Source organism: Asterias rubens, chromosome 10 (assembly GCF_902459465.1).
Source record: "Asterias rubens chromosome 10, eAstRub1.3, whole genome shotgun sequence".
NCBI classification, from domain to species: domain Eukaryota; kingdom Metazoa; phylum Echinodermata; class Asteroidea; order Forcipulatida; family Asteriidae; genus Asterias; species Asterias rubens.
Window position 1 is genome coordinate 15125146 of NC_047071.1, and position 23639 is coordinate 15148784.

The window sequence follows — 23639 nt, forward strand, 5'->3', positions numbered from 1 at the left end:
ATGGAAAATCGTGCACAAAATGTGGAAAAATAAATCACTTTGCAAAAGCCTGCAAGGGTGCACAAAGCTCTCCGTACAGACAGAAAAATGTACACAACGTCACTGAAACTCCAGAAGATATGGAAGAATTATTTGTGGATGTGATAGACAATGATTCAGGCAACGATGAATGGAAACTTCAACTCCATACACATGGTATAAAAGTAAACTACAAGCTAGATACAGGGGCTCAAGCAAATCTCCTTCCTGAAAAGCTGTTTCAACAAAATGAAACCACAGCCAAAGCTTCACGCAGCAAAAGTAAAGGCTACAGGATATTCGGGAGTAGACATACCCATCACCGGCAAATGTATGGTGAAAGTGCAACACAAAAGTAAGAACTACTTCATTGCATTTCGAGTCACACCAGGTAATCATCAGCCATTGTTAGGGTTGCAAGCTTGTGAGAAGATGAACCTCATAAAAAGAGTACTAAACATCACTAAAACACCCCTCGAAGTAGAAGATTTTGCAGATGTGTTCACCGGGTTAGGATGCCTACCTGGAACACACCACATCACAACAAGTGAAGATGCCATACCTGTCCAGCATGCATGTAGGAAAGTGCCTTTTCCTCTACAGGGAAAGCTCAAAGAAGAGCTGGACAAAATGGAGCAAATGCAGGTGATCACAAAGATAGACCAACCAACAGATTGGGTGTCGTCACTCTGCGTCGTTGACAAGAAAAACGGCAGGCTCCGAGTGTGTCTGGACCCACGAGATCTAAACCGGGCAATCAAGAGACAGCACTACAAATTGCCATCTCGTGCTGAAATTACATTAATTTGGAGGCCATTGCGCTAATGAGCTTTGGCCTTCACACTGTACAAGCCAATTTCAAATGCCAAGTTCTCTTGATAAGCCCGGTTCATACTTCCTGCGAATGCGAATGCGATACGAATGTTGACGTCACAAAATTCGCAACGAATACTTCGCAGCAGTTCAACTTTGCTCAACTCACTTGCGAATATATCGCTGCGAAAGAAGGGTTGTGACGTCACATTCACGTCAAATTCGCGTCGCACAGGAAGTTTCAACCGGGCTTCATTCGTGAAAATAATATGATTATACTTAATACTTAGCTAAGGCCAAGTTCTTTCGTGAGAGGACGAGCATACCAGTAAAGTTTATCAAGCCGAAGTGCTTCAAGCCCATAGAGCTATATAAAGCTCTGTTATTCAAGCCATCAAAGTATAGTGTAAGTTTTTGGTCTGTGAGTGTTACCGGTAGACGCATGGACTTTTTGTACACATTTGAAACATACGTCACTCTCCACAGGTGTTTGGCATGTTTTACATTCAGATTTGTGGAATTGCAGGTTTTATTCAGGTGTTATTAAAGTCACTTTTATTCAGATTTTATTTCATTTTTTATTCAGTTTTCCTTCGGGTTAAATATCCACTTTTGACAGAATCTCCGGGGGACAGATTTCCATATGGTGCCGGATACTAAGAGCGCCTATAGGCAAGGAACGAGCGAAACGCCACCGCGACCCCCCCCCCCCCAGCCAATATACGGCTCTGCCCCCCCCCCCTGAAGCCCGCCCTCCATTGACTCTTACAACGTTTTATAATCAACCTCGACAAAATGGCGCTGTTCGGTAAGTCCAGCGAGCATAGTCGGAGTTCTGCGTTATTTTTCTCAATAATTAATAAGTGCCATGTTCATAATGCTGAGTTCCCTCACAAAATACTTGGTTGCTTAGGTTTATAATCACTGACTGTATTCTGCGACCAGTGCTGGTACATGGTGGCCACTTGACCTATTTGCGATAACGTAACCCTCCTCTTGACTGGAGTAGGTTTACGTTATTGCAACTACACTTGGCACCGGTCCCACTAAATACCGACAACTCAAGACCCCTCAGGAAAACTAACGACAACAAATTTTAAATGCACTTCAAAAGAACATTTGAAGATAAGTCAACCGTCAAATAATATGTAAAAGAGTCGTGCATCTATGATAATGCTCAATGAGAGATTTACTTAAATTGTGAAATGAGATTATGTATTTCCCATCAAATATGACATTTCAGACAGGGATGTTTTCTACTTATCATCATCGTTAGACCATGTAAGTTTTATGTAAATCTGTGAACGTTCCTTTGACAAATTTGTACAAACTTATATTTCACAGCTGGACAAGTGTGTAGCAACATGCTGAAGATGAGCCGCCTTGGGTTGCTCCCTATGCGGCACTTACCTGCAGCTTCAACATGTATGAGAACCCTACATGAACAGACGTTATCCACAACGGCACAGTCCAACCAAGTCACACCCAACACGAACCTAAGGTACACCTCCAGGCCTGTATGCGCATTTGGGAAAGGGCAAGGGCATCAAGGCATTTTCTCCTTGCTAAATGGCACCCTATGACTATGAGGAAATTTTATACTTCTACTGGACGTTGTACAGGCACCAAGGCAATGACCAGGCAGGGGGAACGGAACAGTATAGTCTGCTTGTCTTCAGGAGAAACATTTGCTATTTTGTATAAATTCTGTTTTATTACATAAGTTTAATTTACCAACAACTTGATAATTACCAAAGGTGTCAGGTGCCCTAAAGTGGTCAAAGAACAGTGGTTGTTTATGTCAAAAGAAGTGGCCAAGCAGTTAAGAGCACTGAATTCAAACTCTGGTGTTTCTGATCAACAAGACATTTAACCACTGCTTCCTCCTTTGGATGGGACGTAAAGCTGTTGGTCATATGTGTTGTGTAACGCACATAAAAGAACCCAGGGCACTTATCAAAAAGAGAAAGGGATTGCCCCAGTGTTCCTGGCTGTGGCTGCTGAATGCGCCGGTGCATCTTTTGTCATGAGGGAAGGGTTCAGGGGATGAATTTGCTGCAATGATGAGATCGCAGGGGCACTGATTGGAGAGATATGAAGCTCCACACGCTATTATGTGCACTGTAGGCAAACTGGCTGCATGTAGCAGCTGGTTGTCTACTCCGTAATAGTCAGATATCTGCATTGATCTGAGTAGCAACTGGAAAATCAAAGAAACTTGCCTGGTCTAAACAGTATTGTCTGCTCATAATAAGGAGAAACATTTCTATTTTTGTACGAATATGTTTTAACTATTATTACAATTGATTAAATTTACCACCAGCTTGGTGCCATATCGGCAGAAGAGCTCGGCCCCAGTCCCAGTTGCTGCCCCCAAAGACAGTAAAGCTGAGTTTGTCGTTGCCAGAATGGATGACCTTATTAACTGGGCAAGAAGGGTATGTACTATCACTCGCTCAAATTGCTTTTACCTTTCTAAATTCCGTTTTTAAACAGAAATTAGTTTTTTCTTTTAAACCCCCACTAAATTCAAATTAACCAAAATAATTGTACTTCATGATTTAGATCAAATTAAGAAAGTGAAGATAAAGCCATATGGAACACCCCAGATTGCAGAGTAGGACTTTCAAAACCAAAGACAAATGTATGTAAACAGGCTTCGTACCCGCAAGCTTTTGCGCTTGCAAGCTTTCACGCTTTGCGCTCATAGTTCATGGTTTTTTTTTCAACAGCCTACACATCTCTGAACAAAAGATCATTCATGTTTATGAGATCATTCATATTTAAAATTAGCCTTGTAGTAAGGATCTATCATTAATTTGTTTTTCCTTATTTGACATTCTCCAGAGTTCCCTATGGCCGATGTTGTTTGGGTTAGCCTGCTGCGCTGTAGAGATGATGCACATGGCGGCACCACGCTACGACATGGATCGCTTCGGCGTGGTGTTTCGTGCGAGTCCCCGCCAGGCTGATGTCATGATTGTTGCCGGGACTCTGACAAACAAGATGGCGCCTGCTCTGAGGAAGGTTTATGATCAGATGCCGGAGCCAAGATGGGTGATTTCAATGGGAAGGTGAATCAGACAATGATTATCAAAAAATATATTCTCTGTCTATAAACTAAAGCCCTTTTCACACTTGATCTCTTATCCCTGTGGAATACAGCCCAGGGAAGTTTTTTTTTGTCCTGCACGGTTACCCCAGTGCACTTTCACACTGTTTCCCTATTCCACAGGAATTAAATATTTGTATCTCAAAAGATCGCCCTATAAAGGTGACTTTATGGAAATGTTAGTGGTGTCCATTTGAGTGTTGCTCTCAATATGGCCAGAGATGCTGTCGGTACCCGCCGTTAACTCTTATAATAGACCGTATGAATAACCCCTTTGTTGCGATGTAAGTGGCTATATTGTAGGGCAGGCGGTCAATGAAGCATGCAGCGTTCCCCGTTTGATTTTTATGGCACACTTGCGTACACGCACACGCTCATAGATGCCATGTTGTGGTCAGGTATTTTAATGGTACTGTCATATTTGATATGGTCTATTTAATGAAGATGGATTGGACATTCTTGGAGAAAATACCTTTCCAGTGTTTAGCTGCTTCCCTGATAATATCCTGTATTCAACTTTCACAGGTCACTTTTTTCGGTTAGTTCTTTAAAAGCATCATTTCATTGACAATTCCAACCAATAACCCAACCACTAGAAATGCTCCAGGAAATAATAAAAACTTATGTAGGTTTTGGGGTAAGCATGTTCATTACTAAACAATAATGTTTTGTTTTGTTTTTTGACAGCTGTGCAAATGGAGGAGGTTACTATCATTATTCATACGCTGTGGTCAGAGGATGCGATAGGATTGTTCCTGTGGATATATATGTGCCAGGTATAAAACTTAAACGAATTTTTGCAGCAAGGGTATTTCTTCTTTCATTATTCTCTTGCAACTTTGATGACTTATTGGGTCAATATTTTCACAGCTTTGCTATTTTATGCATATGTTGAGATACATCAAGTGAAAATACTGGTCTTTGACAATTACCAGAGCTTTAAAAAAAAAAAAAAAAAACAAGGACTAATTTCATGGGTCTGCTTCCCACATAATTCTGTGCTTACGAAGCCCTGTAAAGCTGGGCCCAATTTCATTGGGATACATCAAGTGAAAATACTGGTCTTTGACAATTACCAGAGCTGTAAAAAAAAACACCGAGGACTAATTTCATATGGGTCTGCTTCCCACATAATTCTGTGCTTACGAAGCCCTGTAAAGCTGGGCCCAATTTCATGACTCTGCTTATCGTAAGCACAGAAACGGCGCTTATGGAAGCAGGGAGTACTGTGTGCTTATGGCAAGTATATTTCACGGGAGAGCGGCGAAGTTTGGCTTCTGCGCGTACGTACTCCACGTTACTAGGCATTCTACGCTCACAAGGCTAGCGCAGAAATTCGGCGCTTGCACGGCAAGCGGGGAATCGTGATCGTAAGCACAGAATTCGGTGGTAAGCAGAGCCATAAATCAGGGATAGCAGAATGCTCATTTGATATTTAGTAGACAGTTGTGATGGGAGGGTTCAAGGGATGCATTTGCTGCAATGATGAGATCGCAGGGGCACTGATTGGAGAGATATGAAGCTCCACACGCTATTATGTGCACTGTAGGCAAACTGGCTGCATGTGGTGGCTGGTTGTCTACTCCGTAATAGTCAGATATCTGCATTGATCTGAGTAGCAAATGGACTCCTTGACCAGTGACCCCTTGATTTGCAAAAACTATTTGATTAGAGAGAGACATTTCGATGATCTTTTGTCGTGTATATTTGTGCATTATTGTTGGATGGAACTCCATGCCTGGTACATGTTTTCCTCCATCCTTTAATCTAGACTGTTTTAAGAGGAATATTTTTCTTGTTTAATAATTTTTTTCCTTGTATCCCCTTACCAATAGAAAAAGCCACTCTTGGTAAGGGGGTTGTTTTGGACGAACTAGCATTAAAAAAAAAAATGTTCAGGTATGTGTGTTGAATGAGTTTTTCCTAATAATGTATTTTTCTTTGTTCAGGGTGTCCACCCACTGCCGAGGCACTTCTCTATGGCGTTCTTCAGCTACAGAAGAAGATCAGGCGAGCTCAGAACATCACAATGTGGTACCGCAGATAAGCTATAAACGTCATCGTGCAGACATCTTGGTCATGTTCCTTCTGTTTTTTTAGTAATAAATATTGGAGTTGATTTCTTAAAGTGCTAAGATTTGTCATGAGACGAGTTGTCATAGCAGAACCCTTGCATTGGCCACATCATAAATGAATTGTGCACAAATGAAAAGCTATCATTTTCCCCGAGTCCTGCTAAGCACGAGCACAATTCCATAAGCCATTTTGAGATATATTGGACACAATACTACAACACTGTAGGGTCTGGGTTAATCTGTCTGTATACAACATAGAGTTGTATAAGAACTAGAGGGCGCACTGGTGATGCTGCTTGCACAAACGCGACGGGACCGCAAGGAGACACGCACGCCGTTTGTACACGCGTTGAATATGAAGTATACAGAGTTCATGTTTATTGAACGCTACGCGATGCTGTTTTGTCAACTTACAAAATGGCTGCACAAACGCACGCTGTGCGATGCCGTTTTGTCAACGTAGAAAATGGCCGTATGCGCGCATGCCGGGCTGCGTATATAGGCCAGTGCGCCCTCTAGTTCTTATATATAACTCTATGGTATACAACCAAACCACACAGTGCACTCCTACAGTGGCCACCATTATCTCAAAAAGGCTAATTGTTTCTCATTAAAGATGGTGGTCAGTAGAGCAATTTAGATCGATACACAGTTAAAGATAGATCTTAGCTCTTTGTGAAATCAGCCCCCTTGAAGAAGGCAGGACCAGACTATTTTCAATCAAGCTTCAGTTTGAACACTTGGTGCCCCTTTTACCACGGCTCCGGCTATGGCTACAAGAATTGCTTTGCAAATCATGTGCTTTCAGTATGCGATTTGAAAGGTGGACGAAGCCTAAGCCAATGGCCAAACCAAAGCCGTGGTTTAAAAAGAGCCTTGAGTTGTAAACCAAAGATGTCTGCACAGCTATTTATTGAGGTATACACATGGGTCAAGCAGTAGTAAATCCTTCAAATTGTGGCAAACACATCTGACCATTAAATGATAATAATGTTCGGTTTTTATAGAGCTTTATACACCAAGTCTCAAAGCACTTCCACATTACAAATGTATAACATTATAAGTAAACTTTGTTTTAGAGAGATGTTTGTTAGAGAAATATATTTGCAGCAGGTCTGTTACTTTCGGGTCTTGGAATGTGTTTATAAACTTACTTGTGAAAGGTGTTTTACAGAAATTGTAAATGCTTTTGTTGAACACAAATCATCATCGTCTGTTAAGGCCATTGGGTAATAAAATATACCTTCCACAGTGTAACCCATCATTGAAAGGTGTTACTGTTGGTTAAAGAGTGAAACTTGCATTTTTGTCAAGTTTTGCGGTGTGTTTTGTAAATAGATTTAATTTCTGAACTGTAAAATAAGTGCAAATTTAACATTTGTGGGGGGGGGGGGGTGTTTGCATGAAAACTATATAATTTGTTTGATTTCACTTAATTCGGGATTAAGGATTCTTTACGTCTTGTTTCCACGAGTCCAGCATGCCACAGAAAATGGAATGAATTTTGTTCTGAAATACATCCCTTGTCATAATTTCATTGGCCAAGTTTCATACATTAAGTGAAAATAAGCAGGCTACCAGTAAAAGGGGGAGTACAATTGACATAAATTTTGGCTGGTAACCTTAGTCTGGTAAGCAAAATTATTTTGTGCTTAGCTACTTTTAATGCTGTATGAAATTGGGCCTTGGTCTTACTACATGTACTTTCAAAAGGCATGATACATTTCAGAACTTGTTAATTAGATCATTTAGTAAACAATTTTTGCAATAACTACATCGTTACTGAATAAACTGTGTGATATGTTGAGTATTAAAGAGACTATTAACAGATTGAACAATTTGTGTACCAGTATGTGTTTTTCTTGCCCAGGGTCAACAGAGTTAACATATTTTTATGTTGGATCACGTCCGTATTGCACCGTACCAGCGTTATGTATTTCAATGCGATACATCCCTTTGTGAAAATGCACTAGAATGGCAAACCTAGTGATATGTCAGTCATGATAAGTAGTTTCAAAACTATTTCATGTTAGGTCCTGAAAATATTGAAAATGTTTAGAGCAATGGATATATCAATTATGTACAAAACTAAACATTTTAATTCGTGTGATTTTCAACCCATACATCAGTTCATGGCGCAACTGATAAATATTACCGCTGAAGAAATAGTTCTACACTTTCTCTTATTTTATAACTACACACAAAAAGACACAGAAATAAACTATCCAAGAACACAATTACTTCTCACTTTAAGGCATCCCCAGCCTAGTTTTATTTAACTTTTTTTCCTCCCATCATCATCATCGTCATCATCATTAATTACACAAGGTCCCACACTAAAACACCCCCTGCCCTTCCCATGGTCTCTGCCAGTGGTCTATGGACGATCTATTTGAGAGGGATGAATCTTGAGGAGTGGGTAGCACCGATACCGGGGCGACCGTGCTTGACTGGCTTGTAGGTGATACTGAACTCGCCCAGGTAGTGGCCGATCATGTCGGGCTGTGAGAGGGAGAGAAAAAAAATTTGCGAAATTAATTGATTGATATGGTGTTTTTTAGAATCAAAATCGATAAAAAAAGCTTATACGAATTAACGTATAATTATGAAAGGTAATTTATATAGCGCCATAACAAAAAGATCAAAGCACTTCACAGAAAAAGACAAGAAGACAAAGACTGAGGTTACAAGAACCAAAATGTTTTAAGATGTTTCTCGACTGGTGATATAACGTCGGGTAAATATCATCAATATGACAATTTTTTTCAAAACCAACATCGATACTGCAACGATGTCCTCAATATCATATCGTCATTGCCTGGTTGGTTGCACAACAAAATAAACCACAGGTCATCTTACCTTGACCTCAACCTGGTTGAAGGTCTTTCCTTGGTAAACACCAACGATGCTGCCGACCATCTCGGGCACAATGATCATGTTCCTCAAGTGAGTCTTGACCACCTCGGGCTTCTCCATGGGGGGAGCCTCCTTCTTGGCCTTGCGCAGCTTCTTGATCAAAGCCATGGGCTTGCGTTTCAGGCCGCGGTTGAACTTACGGCGTGGACGGCAGCACAGAAGTTCCATCAGCTGCTCACTATGCAATGGGGCGAGAGAAAAAAACAATTTGTAAATTTAAAGCTAAATTGATGATATGACCCTTAACCAGTCTTTTAAAAATTCTGAGAATGCTATTGGTTTGCAAAACGAATTAGACTGTCTCCAACAGTGGGCCGACACTAACATAAAAATAATAATGATAATAATAATAACAGATTCTTATAGCGTATTTCACAATAACCGTATCAATGCGTTTTAAATCAGTGACCTGGTCATAGTCATATGGCCATGAACATCCCTTTAATGTTTCTCAGCTCCCTTGGGAGTATACTGCCCTGAGCTGCCTGTAAGGCGCTTGTGGCTTTTTCATACACAATATCAACCTTGCAATATACCCTTGCATGTACACATGTACCCATTTACACCCCTCGGTCAAGAGAAGCAATTATAGTAATGTATCTTGCTCAAGAACACAACTCTGAAGTAATTCTTTCGGCTTCAACAACAAGGAACCTTGGTGTTGTCTTTGACCAATCAATGCGCATGTCAAACCAGGTTTCTTCTATATCCCATGCCGTCAATGTTCACCTTCGCATTAGATCTTTCCTCACTCAATCTGCCTGTCAGGACGCAATATGAGCAATTGTCACATCAAGGCTGGACTATGCCAACTTTCTGCTTGCGAGTCATTCCTCCAAAGACACTTATCGACTTCAACGTCTACACAACCGGGCCGCAAAGCTCATTTTCCAGGCCAAGAAATATGACCATGTCTCCCCGCTAATCCGTGAACTTCATTGGCTCTGTATTGCAAACTGCATCCATCAAACTTCTCCTAATTGTTTTAAAATGTTTCACCGGCACAGATAATGCTCTGCTTTATCTCAAAGAAATCACGTACATGTACAGTGTATCTGTGTTACGTCTAGAAAAGGTCTGCGATCTGGCCAAGCTAACAGAGTTCTGATCATCCCCCATAAAATACTTGCACTTCATCTGGTGACCAGGGTTTACTGCTGCAGGACCGATTACCCTACAGTGTACGCATTCATCTTTATCAGCAGCCTTCAGAAAAGCTCTCAAAACCTATTTATATGACTCTTTTATCTTGTTGTATTTTTATTTTTTGTGGGCTTTCTTTCTGTGTAAAGCATTGTGATACATTTTTTTGTAAGAGCGCTTTATCAATGCCTTTGTAATATAGTATAAGTGTATTTTATGTGTAATTTATTGGAATTTTGTGCAATTTTTTAACATTTTATACATAACTCTGGGACTAAATGCAGGTAAGACCATATCATTTTGAATGGTGTGAAAGATCATATAAATACTTCTGCTGCCCCTTCATTATGGATCAATTTATCGGATCATATCAAACTCTCTAATTTTTTTAAAAGATGCGTGACGAGTAAGACGTGTAACTTCTGCGCTCTCTCAACTTCAATCATTTTTGCGCCTTTTTGAAACAAATACATGTATTGCCACAGCTACTTCTATTTCTACTTCTCTACTCGGCAAAGTCCCATGTTGGGATATTACGCCAAGATTCAGTAGAAAACACTTCTGTTAACAGACAGACTGAAAATACATGTACTTCGTACCAAGTCAGAAAACAACGGATCATGGAAAACAATTTCAACTCGTCGAAAACAGAGCTTGAAAAAAATAGATCTCATGAGCCCGAGTGACATCGAACAAGATGGCGACTGTGTTCTCGCATGTTATTGCAGTGGAAAGCTGTCAACTATTGGCGGCAAGCTGGACTAGATCTTGATGTCTATTGGCAACATAGAGGCCTGACTGAGCTCTCAAGAGCTGAAATATCAGCAGGTCCACATACAGAATTCCTCAGATATTGCTAATCTGAAAACCTCCATGACGTTTGTCCAAGAAACCCACGACTTCATCAAATCACTGATCATCCAAAAACACAGACTACAGCTTACGGATCATCAGAAACCTTAAAGACAAGATCGATAACATCCAGAACCGAAGCCGCGTAACGACATTGTAATCCAAGGGGTTCCTGAAGGAGCTGAGGCCGGATCAAGATCATGTGAGGAGTTCGTCCAGGGACTGCTGACTTGTCACCTTAAGCTCGAAGGTGCAGACGAGGTCAAGAACGTCCCAACCGTGCACACCCCCACTGGCTAACCAACCGGTGTTGGCCAACCTGCTGCACTCGGCTTATTAAGTCCCAGACCTATTCACTGCTGGCTTCTCAAATATTCTTATTTTTAGCAGACGAAATCGAGCACTTTCACAACCAACCTTTTCGAAACTAAAACCTTCCACAGTTGAAAACTAGTTTTTGAAATAAATTATGTTAAAATACTCTGCTCAAACTTCCGTTAGACCTGAACAAAACACTATCTTTAAGAAGACCGTTAAGAAGACCGTTAGATGCACGATATATTAAACTGACATGGTGCCCCACCCGTACACCTTGCAAACATTTCATGTTTGACATTTCATTTTAGCAAACCTATGGTATCAAGTCAACCGTCTCATAATGTCACTGAATTGGACAGCACCATCATTTATTTATAATTTATGTCTATACTCCTTGCCCCCCCCCCCCCCCCTTTTGGGGTATTGTGAATTGACGAGTTCTAATTATTCGCCAAGGCCTAGTTAAGAACACCATGTGACCTACACTTTTTATTTATGTTTGCATGGTAAACCTTTAGAACACCTATTTTTAGGCAATAGGGCCTAAAGCTGATTTATACAACAATTCATACTTGATAGTCTAGTTTGTATCTTTTTGCGGGAAATGAGTATGATTTTTTTAAATTTAAAAAAAAAATGGTATACTGCCTAACTTAAAATGGGAGTAATTCAGCAACACGACACACCCCAAAGCTTAGACATATACCAAATAACTGCTGCTGTTGTGTTCTTTCCAGAATCCAGCCATGCATATAACTCGATTTTTTAAATTGCCAACATCTGACTCATTTTCACAGAGCAGGTCACATATTAAAGTTCTGGTGGTTTCTGATCATCAGAGTGTGAGTTCGAGTTCCGGTCATGACACTTGCATCCTTGAGCAAGATGCTTGGACCAATAATTACTTTGTCCTTCTGATGGGACATTAAACAGCGAGTCTTATAAATAAATAAAACGCTCGTTGTGGAAGATAACCCTAACCCTGATGTTGGTTGATAAAGCCAGCACCCCGTTCCGCAGTTTACTCAGGCTACAGAGATACAGTGATGAAGTTCACTTATGAGGCATCCTTGGTTTCACTATCAGCACTATACATGTATGACAACAATAATAAAACTTGAGAAGCTTCAGAATTAACTGTAGTCTGTACTACAGATAGAAGGGTGTAACTGAAAGTAACATGCATCTAACAAAACATTAAGCAAATTCAATTTGACAAAAGGAAATCTGAACTCAACAACTATATTTAATGAACACTCTTTTATAACTTGTCACAATTTAACTACATGTATACAAGAAGTGAAAGCAGAGATTAAATGATCAGTATGCAGGAAGCTTATAGTACAAAGTAGGTCAAATGATAGACAATGGTCATGCAAGGGATTTAATTAAACTGGTTATCATCCAACAACTTCAGTCGAACAGACAGTTCTAATGATGTTATATTTTAATGTTAATAATGTTGTACCCTCAGTTTATGTTTGCTATTAGGAATCGGCAGATCCAGAAAAAGCTACCAAGGGAAGTTCTTCTGAAACGCATTAAAATTTACATTTCAAACTCCACAATTTCTCCCCGATTCTAAAATATGTAGTCGAGAACTGTAAATCATCCTTTTTCGTGTGTTTTATTTACAAGTTTTTGTGTGTGTGATTAACGGTCCTATATACTAAAACCCTTGTTATAAAGAGCAGTCCTCTCAAAACAACGTTCCAACTTTCAAGAGACAATTTCGCCAGTCCCAGCGATCTTTCTAACAAGAGGTGACTGTGTCCCTGCATGCTGCAATTATCACTCCAAGTTATCATGGAGGAAGGTGAGGTGGTCGACATGGCTGGGTTTCAGGCAAGCCCGCTTTGAACTAACAATATCTCCAGCAGTGCTGAACAGCCTCTCAGTCGGCACGCTCGTGACAGGGATGCAGAGATATTCCCGGGCTGCCCTTGCCAGTAATTTGAACCTGTGTTCATTCATCTTCCACCATTTTAACGGGTCCTCTTCAAGGGTCAGCGATGGCTCTCTGATGTACCGCAACACCTCGTCCTTAGCCATAGCCTCCGGGTTCATCTGTGTCACTATGCTGCTGTACATGTCACCGAATAAAGACGTGATTCTAGATGTCTTTGATGGGGCTTCCGAGACATCATCATCCCCCTGCTGGTCTGGGGAGTCAAAGGGCAATGCTTCTGCCATCTTCGTTAAGGTTAGTGACACCAACTCGTGCACCCCTTCAACAATGCTGCGATCTTCAACAAATGGCATCGTCTTGAGCCGGGGGTCAAGGAAGCTGCAAAGATGTAGTCTTTCCTCCACGTACCGATCCTTGTAGACCTCACCCAGTTTTTCAGCCATTGCCCGCTTCACAAAACCTAATGCCCATGTGTCAGCCTCATTCTTCAAGAGATTTTTCTCTAGGCAATATAGACAGGGAAACAACCCAGAAATGGTGACATCTGATCCACTCAAGAATTCAATCATATCTTTCATGGGCTTTAGAAGAGTGACGAGTTGCTCGACAGTTTTGAGTTCCAGAGAGGATGGCATGAGTTCATGATGCTCGAGTTCAAGGAGCATGGCACATATGGCCTGCTGTTGCTCTACAAAGCGGGTGAGCATATTCAGGGTTGAATTCCATCTCGTCTCGACAGCTTGGATAAGCTCGTTCTGAGGCAGATCAAGCATCTTCTGCTTTTTAGTTAGTAGCAGGCTGGCATTGGAACTCTTGCGTACCATATCCACCAACTTCGAGCATCTGGTCAATGTAGTATATACCTGGTTGGTTTCGAGTCCAGCTTTTACTACAGAATTAAGGAAATGCCCAAAGCAAGGAAGATGTCCCCATCCAAGATCATTGACAGCTTTTACCATACTGGGCGTTTTGTCTGTTGTAACCGTCGACAAGCGGGATTCTGTCAGGTTCCATTCTTTGAGGATGCTCTTCAGGCTTGAAGCAATCTGGTCAGCACTGTGGGGAGGGGGGCACTCCATGTTTCCGATGGTGTAGGTTTTTAAATCCCAGTCATCATCTATAGCATGGAAAGTGATGCCAAGAAACTTTGTCATGTTCCGAGCCATCCACAAATCTGTCGTCATTGCATACGCCTCTGCAGACTCTGTAAATGGGCGGACGGTGGTAGAACACAGCTCCTTGTACATATCTGGAATGATTGTTGTAGAGAATTCTTTCCGAGATGGCAAGACGTACCGACTGTCAAATGTCTTGAGCATTTGTACAAAGCCCGACTCCATGACAGTGTAAATTGGCTTCATATCCCGTGCCAAGTGGTAAGCCACTGCCTTGGTAAGCTCTTTAGCCTTGGTGCTGCCAGCCTCATATTGATCTTCTTCAATGACAAAACTCTGTCAAAGATAACAAAATCAATGGAATTAAAAAAGAAAAAAAGGAAATTATCAACAGTAATGTAATACTAATTAATAATTTCTTTTAATTGTATAGCCCATGTCACAACCGAAGGTAATCATTAAACAAAATGGAAATTATCATGAATGTACATAAACATAGATTTTGTTTAGGGAAATGAATAAAAACCGAATTAAAACATATATATACATGAAGTATGGTAAATGCCTGGATTATATTGATCCTGGTCATCCTGAATATTCAATTGGACAACATCTCTTTAGCTTATAGCCAAAAATAATCTCTACATTTCACCTGGGGGGTCTAAAAAAAGACTGCCAGGGGATCCAAAGACCAGTTCACAACCAAGTTGGGAGTTGGTATGCCAACTTTGGCCCAGTCTTTCTTGAGTTATAGAACACTGCTGGCATACACACCCACACACACACAGACTTAATATAAAAATACTCACATCTGTTTTAGACTGACTCGATGGTGTTTTCCTTTCTCTCAACTTTGATGGACCAGCGCCAACATCTGAGCAGGGCATTGATGGAGCATGGGAAACAGTGCCTTGGACCTCAGAGTATTCACCAGGATGTCTTGCTTTAAGATGATATCTTAAGTTGGTTGTATTACCGCTATATGGAAGCAGTATCTCACACAAAGCACACATAACTTCGGAGTGGTCCAGAATTTTTGTCTCGTCGTCCGGGTCCGTTTTGAACCCAAAGAAGTTCCAGACGTCACTCTTTGGCTTTTTCTTCGACAGTAAATGCTTACTCCTCAGGAGCTCCAAAGCATCCATGTTCACCGACACCTCAGACAAATCTGACTGGAAAAAGAAAAAAACAATTGTTTTGGGAAAATAACAAAACCCAAATTCAAAAAATAAAACCATTAACACGTAGGGCGTATTAACAAACACATCTTGATTCATCAAACAGTTCTTTAGTTTAAGCCACAATGACATTTACATTTGACCTAGGGGGAGGGGGTGGGGCTAGAAACAACAGGCTGCCAGGAATCCAAATACAAGTCTTTAACCAAGTTTGGAATTGAAATGCCAAGTCCGGCCAAGTCTTGGGAGTTATTTGACAATGTTTGCATGCACGCACACACGGACATAATGTTAAAATACTCACATCTGTTTTAGACTGACTTGATGGCAATTTCCTTTTTCTCATCTTTGATGGATGAGCGCCAACATCTGGGCAAGAGGGCGTGGATTGCGCAATAGAAGAAGTGTCTTTGATCCTACGGTAATCACCAGGATGTCTTGACTGAAGATGGCCTTTTAAGTTGGTTGTACTACCGCTAAATGGAACCAGTCTCTCACATAAAGCACACATAACTTTGGAGTGGTTCAGAATTTTTGACTCATCGTCTGGGTCTGTTTTGAACCAGAAGAAGTTCCTGATGTCACTTTTTTCATCTTTGTCAGGCAGTAAATGCTTACTCCTCAAGAACTCCAAAGCATCCATCTCTACCGACACCTCAGACAAATCTGACTGAAAAAATAAAGATTTTTTGGGAGGGAAGTTCAAACACATGAAATTCAAAACATAAAAAATATATATAAACAAAATCAAGTATGGTGAAAAACTGATAATTAAACACGACCTCAGCTTCTGGTTAGTTGCAAAAAATTTAGAATTTGTGCCCACCTCTCGCAGGCTGAAAATATTATTGTTTGGACTAGAGGCGGGCGGCAAGCTTCCTCTTTAAACTGCATCACGCGTTAGCCTAAGAGTAGACCCTGTCGACCGTTGCGTGTCCACGTATAAACCCGATTTTAGCAGTTTCACATTCATGCGTAGATTTGGAATAAGGGGTTTTCAAAAAAAAATCCTTATCCCAGAGTTTAACCTTTGTTTACACATGATATTGATGAATTACATTTGTATTCGATTTAAAAGCTTATACAAATTTATACCAGCTGTAAGAAGTGTTTTTGTTGTTCAGATTTGTCGTTAAAAATAATTTCATGAAAAATAAAATTCTTCATTCGAGGTGCTTTCATGTTCCGATACGCGCGAGACATGCACAATCTATAGACAAGTTCACAAACCATGTTTGGAATTGATATGCTGAGTGGACAAGTCGTTCTTGAGTTATCGGACAACGCTTGAATTCACACACACACAGACTTAATATAAAAATACTCACATCTGTTTTAGACCGACTTGATGGTGTTTTCGTTTTTCCCAACTTAGATGGACCAGCGCCATCATCTGTCCGGGATGGCGTGGATGGAGCATTAGAAGAAGCATCTTGGACCTCACAATAATCACTAGGATGTCTCGCCTGAAGATGACATCTTAAGTTGGTTGTATTACCGCTAAATGGAAGTAGTATCTCACACAAAGCACACATAACTTTGGAGTGGTCCAGAACTTTCGTCTCGTCTTCTGGGTCAGTTTTGAACCCAAAGAATTTCCAGACATCACTCTTTGACTTTTTCTTCTTCAGTAAATGCTTACTACTCATGAGCTCAAAAGCATCCACCTTTACCGACACCTCAGACAAATCTGACTGGAAAAAAAAAATGGTTGTCTTGGTGAATTAACAAAAACAATTTTCAAAAGATACAAAATAAATATGTTAACAAGTATGGTGTATTATCCAACACAAATGCCTGGTCGACATTAATTTGGTCATCCTACATTTCTTTAGTTTTAGCCACATTGACCTTTACATTTGACCTTGGGGTCTATAAACAAAAGGCTGCCAGGGGATCCCAAGACAAGTCTTCAACCAAGTTTGGTATTGATATGCCACGTCAGACCAAGTCTTTGAGTTATCAGGCAATGCTTGCATGCACACACATGCACACACACACACACACACACACACACACGCACACAGACTTATAATGAAAATACTCACATCGGTTTTTAACTGACTTGATGGTGTTTTCTTTGTTTTCAACCTGGATGGGAAAGCGCCAACATCTGAGTTGGAGTGCGTGGATGGAGCATTGGAAGGAGCGTCTTGGACCTTAAGGAAATCACCAGGATGTCTCACCCTAAGATGGTTTCTTAACATGGTTGTACTGACACCATTATAACAAAGTTGTCTCTCACACAAAGCACATATAACTTTGGAGTGGTCCAGAATTTCCGACTCGTCATCTGGGTCCATTTTGAACCCAAAGAAGTTCCAGACGTCACTCTTTGCACCTTTCCTCTGCAACAATTGCTTACTCCTCAGGAGCTCTGATACTGGAAAAGCATCCATCTTTACCGAAACCTCACACAAATCTGACTAAATAAATGTAGATTTTGATTTGAAAATTACTGAAAAACAAATTCAAGTCGGGTAAAAACAGATGTGGTGTATTAACAAACATAAGTGCCTGGATGAAATTGATCTTTAATCAGTCACGACAACTTTTCTTTGGTTTTAGCCACAATGAGTGTCATTTCATTAAGAGGCCCTAAAAACCAATAGGATGCCAGGGATCCAAAGACCAGTTCTAAAACATTTGATATACCAAGTCTTACTTGAGTTGTCGGACAGTGCTTGCCTGAACACACACACACACACACGGAATTAATATAAAAATACTCACATCTGTTTTAGACTGACTTGATAGTGTTTTCCTTTCTCTCAACTTTGATGGACCAGCACCAACATCTGAGCAGGGTGTTGATGGAGCATTGGAAAGAGTGCCTTGGACCTCAGTGTAATCACCAGGATGTCTTGTTATAAGATGACATCTTAAGTTGGTTGTATTACCGCTATATGGAAGCAGTATCTCACACAAAGCACACACAACTTCGCAGCGGTTCAGAACTTTCGTCTCGTCGTCTGGGTCCGTTTTGAATCCAAAGAAGTTCCAGACGTCACTCTTTGGCTTTTTCTTTGACAGTAAATGCTTACTCCTTAGGAGCTCTGATACTGGAGAAGCATCCATCTTTACTGACACCTTTACTGACAAATCTGACTGAATAAATGTAAATTTTGTTTTGAAAAACTAATAAAAACTACCTCAAACATGTTAAGATATGTATAAACAAGTATGATGTCTTAACAAACAAAAGTGACTGGGTCAAAGCGATCTCTCAAATATACAATCAGACAACTTTTCTTTAGATTTAACCACAATGACCGTGTCATTTCGGGGCCATGCAAACCAATAGGCTGACCGGGGATACCAAGACCAGTTCACAAACCAAGTTTGGAGTTGATATGCCAAATCCGTCCAAGTCTTTCATGAGTTATCAGACACACACACACACACACACACACACAGACTTAATACAAAATACTCACTTCTGTTTTAGACCGACTTGATGGTGTTTTCCTTTTTCTCAGCTTCGATGGACCAGTGCCATGTCTGGTCTGAAGATGAGATCTTAAGTTGGTTGTATTACCGCTAAATGGAAGCAGTGTCTCACACAAAGCACACACAACTTTAGAGTGGTCCAGAATTTTTGACTCGTCATCTGGGTCCGTTTTGAACCCAAAGAAGTTCCAGACGTCACTCTTTGCATCTTTCTTCGGCAGTAATTGCTTACTCAGCAGGAGCTCCAAAGCATTCATCTTTACCAACACCTCAGACAAATCTGACTAAATAAATTAATATTTTGTTTTAGACAATTAAAGAAAACTACAGATATTGGTTTTCCTAACTAATCAGTTGCTGGCAGTGTATGCACTTCATGTAATCAACCACATACATTAGCTGACAAACCTGTAGAAGTTTGAGATCGATCGGCCATCTGGGTCACGAGAAAATAGTGAAAAATCGATTACACATTTTGGATGACAATGATGAACAAAAATGTATATGGATAAAACGCTCACTGAGCGATAAACTCCAAACGCAACATTAAATTATTTATTTCTCATCAAATATGACATTTCAGGCAGAAATATTTCTACTATCATTATTAGACCGTGTAATTTTGGTGTAAGTCTGTGATCTTCACGATTTTGTTTTGTTACCAATTATGTAACTTCCTTTAACACAAACCAAATTCAAAATATAAAAAAATAAATATATAAACAACTAAGGTGTATTGACAAACACAAATGCCTGGATGATCCTGAATAATCAATCAGAAATACATTTCTTTAGTTTTAGCCACAATTACATTTACATTTGATCTAGGGGGTCTCAAAACAATAGGCTGCCAGGGGATCAAGTCACAAACCAAGTTTAGAGTTAATATGCCGAGTCTGGCCAAATCTTTCTTGAATGATCGGACAATGCTTGCCTACACACACACACACACACACAGACTGAATATAAAAATACTCACATCTGTTTCAAACTGATTAGACGGTGTATCCCTTTTTCTCAATCTGGATGGACGAGCACCAACATCTGACCGAGAGGGCGTGGATGGAGCATTAGAAGAAGTTTCTTCGACCTTGCGGTAATCACCAGGATGACTCGCACGAAGATGACATCTTAAGCTGGTTGTACTACCGCTATACGTAAGCAGCGTCTCACACAAAGCACACATAACCTCGGTGTGGTTCAAAATTTTCGACTCGTCGTCTGAGTCCGTTTTGAACCCAAAGAAGTTCCAGACGTCACTCCTTGCATCTTCCTTCGGCAGTAAACGCTTACTCCTCAGGAGCTCAAAAGGAGTCTTTTCCACATTCCTATATCCCAAATGACAATCAAAGTTCCCAAATCACCAGACTGCATGATCTCCGGGCAAGCAATCACTGTCTAAGCTATCATCGTTCTTAGCTCGTCTTAGTTATCAAACCTCAACACTCCACAATGAAGAGGACCCGCCCCTTTCTTTTCCCTCAAGTAATCTAGGCCATCGTCGAAAAGCCAAACGATGCTTTTCGCACTAGTTCTGATGTGATAAAAGCGACCACCATCAAGGGAGAATATGGACTGACACCCCCGAATCCTACCCTTTTCTTGTTAACACCTCATTGACTTGACGGTCAAGGCAATCCAAGCAGTATTTTAGCTTGAAAAAGCCTCTTAACTTCTATAAGCTCTGTGCTCAAAGCCCCTAAAAAGTGATTAAGTACGAGTTATTTAACAGTCCTGTCTCCGATAAGCTTAGTCTCCCCCGACTTTCAACCTTCTCACACCAACTCGCAAAATTCTGCCGCTTTCGGAAGTGTATGGGTAAGCATGCAGGCCCTTTGCAAAGTTACCAGAGGTAAATTACTGTGCCTCTTCAGAAACAAAATTTAAGGCCTAAATACGTGTAGACGGTGCTCCCTGACCAAGTTATAATACCATTTACTATATGATGAGAAACAAAGAAAGCAAGTGGCAATAAATGCACTAAAACTTTGGGGGATACTCTTCAAATATGTGCAAATAATTTATACTATCTTAACTTTTATTTCCTTTTTAATTTTATTTCTACCAAAGAAAAAAAATGTGATTGTGATGATCACTGATGAATTGATGTAGTATAGTTAATAAAAAATACGTTAAAAAACAGCAAGTAGGCATTTGGCAAGCCAAAGTGGGCCGAGAAAGAAAGAACACAACACCTTTTCATAATAGAGATTTTATTATAAATTAAGTGTGAAATGTACATTGAACATGTACATGTGTGATGTACAAACAATACAGAGCTACACTGTATAATGCATGTACGGCACCTCTAATTTAGCTGCAACACGTTGACAATGTGTTCATACTACACGAACAATTCCAGAACAATCAAAAGCCATACATAATATAACTTGTGAATATAGATGATCCTGCGCAAAAAGGTCGCCGAGTACGGAGCCCACCACTTTCAAGCTACGTTATGTGGACTGTGTGCTATGGTGTGATGGCGATCACACAGTGAAAGACATGTGTGTATTGTCCTGCGCTGTTGTGCACACTTACAGCAAAGTGTGTGTTGATTTATCAGCCGTGAATGACAAATCAGTCAAGAGGCAACTATTCACAAATTTGAAGTAGTTGACGCGACTGCTCTCGTAGTTGTAACGCAGCGCTCACAGCTAGTCATAGTAGTCAACAGTCAAAATTTATCAACTAGTCACACTAGTCTTTCATAATTTACCGAGTTGCATTAGAGTATTAAATACATGTTTTGGGGTTTTTTTTCGGAAGGGGGGGTTGGGGGTTTAACCTACCATATCTCGCCACCACTTTTTATCGAATCGAATGAAAAAGTTGTGGCATGATACAGAATGTTTCCCCTTTTTGGGGGAGGGGGGAGGGGGAGGGGGAGGGGGAGGGGGAGGGAGTAGTCCCGAGAAGCAAATTTGTTTACTTACTTGGACATGTCCAGAAGCTGCTCCAAGTCCACACCTCTGTAGGTGTACTTCCTGAAGGTACGCTTCTTCTTAACCTCTCCTGATGCAGCGTCAGCCTAAGAATATGACAAATGAGTCAATCTCCATCATCAAAATTCACAACATTCCCTATCCCTTAAAGGCAGTGGACAATATTGGTAATTACTCAAAATATTTATTTACAAAAAAACCTTACTTGGTTACTAGTAATGGGGAGCTGTTGATAGTATAAAACATTGAGAGAAAAGGCTCCCTCTGAAGTGATGTAGTCTTCGAGAAAGAAGTAATTTTCCACGAATTTGATTTCGAGACCTCAGATTAAGAATTTGAGGTCTTGAAAACAAACATCTGAAAGCACACAACTTCGTATGACAAGGTTGTTTTTTCTTCTATTATTAACTCGCAACTTCGACTACAAATTGAGTTTAAGTTTGCACAGGTTTGTTACTTCATGCACATGTTGAGATATACCAGGTGAGACGTTTTAGCAATTGAGTCCAGTGTCTTTAATTGTTGACTATAGACATGCAGTGTATGGCACCTCCTTTGATTAAATCAGTCTGGAACCATCTCAATTGTAGCAATCATTTAATTAAGATGAAGGTAGCCCTCCACCCTTCAGACCATTGCGAGGACGGGGGGGTTATGATCAGGTCAACTACAGCTGATTGAGCATGTCGAGTTGTTGTTTCATTTGTTAATGGAGCTAACAAAACCTTGTTATTCAATGTGACAATGAGCAAGTTGTTAAAATTAATATCCTTAGGATAGGCCCTAATTTTTATTTTAAAATAAAATTTTATTTTCAAATAAATAAAAATAAAAAGTTCACTCTTGAAAAACACTTGATTTTTCAACCGAAACGTGTGTCTACAAAAAATCATTTGGCAGTCGGGCTATTTGTTGTTGTTTTAGTCTTCTTGGCTTCGATCTCCAAAATCCAAGTCCAAGTTTTAAGACGCAGACCGGCGTTACACTACAGAAGATAAATCCTAGACAAGAGGGCACAACACAACAACGTACTGTTTACAACAGTGCCGACCGTGGCAAAAGGGTACTGAATCATGAGTGAGTGGACTAGGCCCTAAAATGCATGGGGCTAGGCCTGGGTTAACTAAAAGTAAAAACGAAACACTCACAACCAATAACCATGCCTAAGCGGCTAAGCCCTAACTCAACTGTGTGGTGCATGCGTGCATGGTGGTCAACTCGCATTGAATGACCAAGAAAAAAATAAGATATTTCACAATTCTCTTTTTACTAACGTCAGTAGAAATATTTGACGAGGAATTATGTTGGCAGCGCCAATACATACAAATTAAAAAACATCATCGTGACTTAAAAAATGTCCACCGCCATATGTACACAGTACATTACATTAAACACAATAATGCAAAACGTTAGAAATGAACGTTCGTGACCAAGATTCAACGTAAAATATCGTTCTTCTGCAACAATACGAATTGAAAATGGTTATCAGATCATACAGAAAAACAATTGTCGGTAAAATTGTGATACATTTTAAATTGAGATGGTAAACAAGACATTGAGATTTAAAGAGATTTTAAGAGTTCACTTTTTCCTACCATTTTGGATTATGAGCAGTGTAAAGCGAAAGGACAATTTGAAGGGCGCCCTCTCGAAACCTTAACGTAACCTCGAGTTTTGAGGCCTTTGGCCCTTTTCGAAACCACGGTTTCGGCTTTGGATTCGGCTTCAGGCTCCGTCCTTTCGTCTTAATCCCTGAGCGTGTATGCAAAGCACTTGTCAAAACAGCCGTGTGTCC

At 40.4% G+C, this 23639-nt stretch overlaps 3 protein-coding genes across 5 annotated transcripts; 1 reads left to right on the forward strand and 2 right to left on the reverse strand.

The window, feature by feature from the left end:
* The first annotated feature begins 1611 nt into the window (after positions 1-1611).
* Positions 1612-6356, forward strand: LOC117296189 (NADH-quinone oxidoreductase subunit B-like). Its single transcript, XM_033779081.1, has 6 exons — positions 1612-1639; positions 2176-2332; positions 3155-3269; positions 3679-3905; positions 4631-4719; positions 5893-6356. Exons 1-6 carry the CDS (start codon positions 1627-1629, stop codon positions 5988-5990), a joined length of 699 nt encoding a protein of 232 aa, XP_033634972.1. The 5' UTR covers positions 1612-1626; the 3' UTR covers positions 5991-6356.
* A 1899-nt stretch (positions 6357-8255) lies between these two features.
* On the reverse strand, positions 8256-23539 carry LOC117296191 (40S ribosomal protein S15-like). Its single transcript, XM_033779085.1, has 4 exons — positions 23440-23539; positions 21836-21930; positions 8878-9112; positions 8256-8520 (listed from the first exon to the last, which is right to left on the reverse strand). Exons 1-4 carry the CDS (start codon positions 23440-23442, stop codon positions 8407-8409), a joined length of 447 nt encoding a protein of 148 aa, XP_033634976.1. The 5' UTR covers positions 23443-23539; the 3' UTR covers positions 8256-8406.
* On the reverse strand, positions 12474-21164 carry LOC117296190 (zinc finger BED domain-containing protein 1-like). 3 transcript variants are annotated; one of them, XM_033779082.1, is made up of 8 exons: positions 19879-21164; positions 18887-19183; positions 18183-18557; positions 17498-17875; positions 16778-17143; positions 15754-16119; positions 15081-15443; positions 12474-14607 (listed from the first exon to the last, which is right to left on the reverse strand). In XM_033779082.1, the coding sequence occupies exons 1-8, from the start codon at positions 20083-20085 to the stop codon at positions 13039-13041; spliced, it is 3921 nt and encodes a 1306-aa protein (XP_033634973.1). In that variant the 5' UTR covers positions 20086-21164; the 3' UTR covers positions 12474-13038. The 3 variants fall into 3 exon arrangements, with proteins under 3 accessions (XP_033634973.1, XP_033634974.1, XP_033634975.1); XM_033779083.1 differs by lacking the exon at positions 17498-17875 and having other exon boundaries at positions 19879-21163; XM_033779084.1 differs by lacking the exons at positions 16778-17143; positions 17498-17875 and having other exon boundaries at positions 19879-21162.
* Positions 23540-23639: the final 100 nt, after the last annotated feature.

What these genes read in the sequence shown, in the direction of transcription:
- LOC117296189 (XM_033779081.1), top strand. An exon ending in TTATTAACTGGGCAAGAAGG is followed by an intron (nt 3,270 to 3,678) that starts GTATGTACTATC and finishes GACATTCTCCAG; the next exon opens with AGTTCCCTATGGCCGATGTT. An exon ending in TGTGGATATATATGTGCCAG is followed by an intron (nt 4,720 to 5,892) that starts GTATAAAACTTA and finishes TTCTTTGTTCAG; the next exon opens with GGTGTCCACCCACTGCCGAG.
- LOC117296190 (XM_033779082.1), bottom strand. Translation starts at nt 20,085, where the DNA reads ATGTGTGCTTTGTGTGAGACGCTGCTTACGTATAGCGGTAGTACAACC. An exon ending in CAAGTCAGTTAAAAACCGAT is followed by an intron (nt 17,144 to 17,497) that starts GTGAGTATTTTC and finishes TTTTTTTTCCAG; the next exon opens with TCAGATTTGTCTGAGGTGTC. An exon ending in CAAGTCAGTCTAAAACAGAT is followed by an intron (nt 15,444 to 15,753) that starts GTGAGTATTTTA and finishes TTCTTTTTCCAG; the next exon opens with TCAGATTTGTCTGAGGTGTC.
- LOC117296191 (XM_033779085.1), bottom strand. An exon ending in CAGCTTCTGGACATGTCCAA is followed by an intron (nt 9,113 to 21,835) that starts GTAAGTAAACAA and finishes CCCATTGCATAG; the next exon opens with TGAGCAGCTGATGGAACTTC. An exon ending in TCAACCAGGTTGAGGTCAAG is followed by an intron (nt 8,521 to 8,877) that starts GTAAGATGACCT and finishes TCCCTCTCACAG; the next exon opens with CCCGACATGATCGGCCACTA.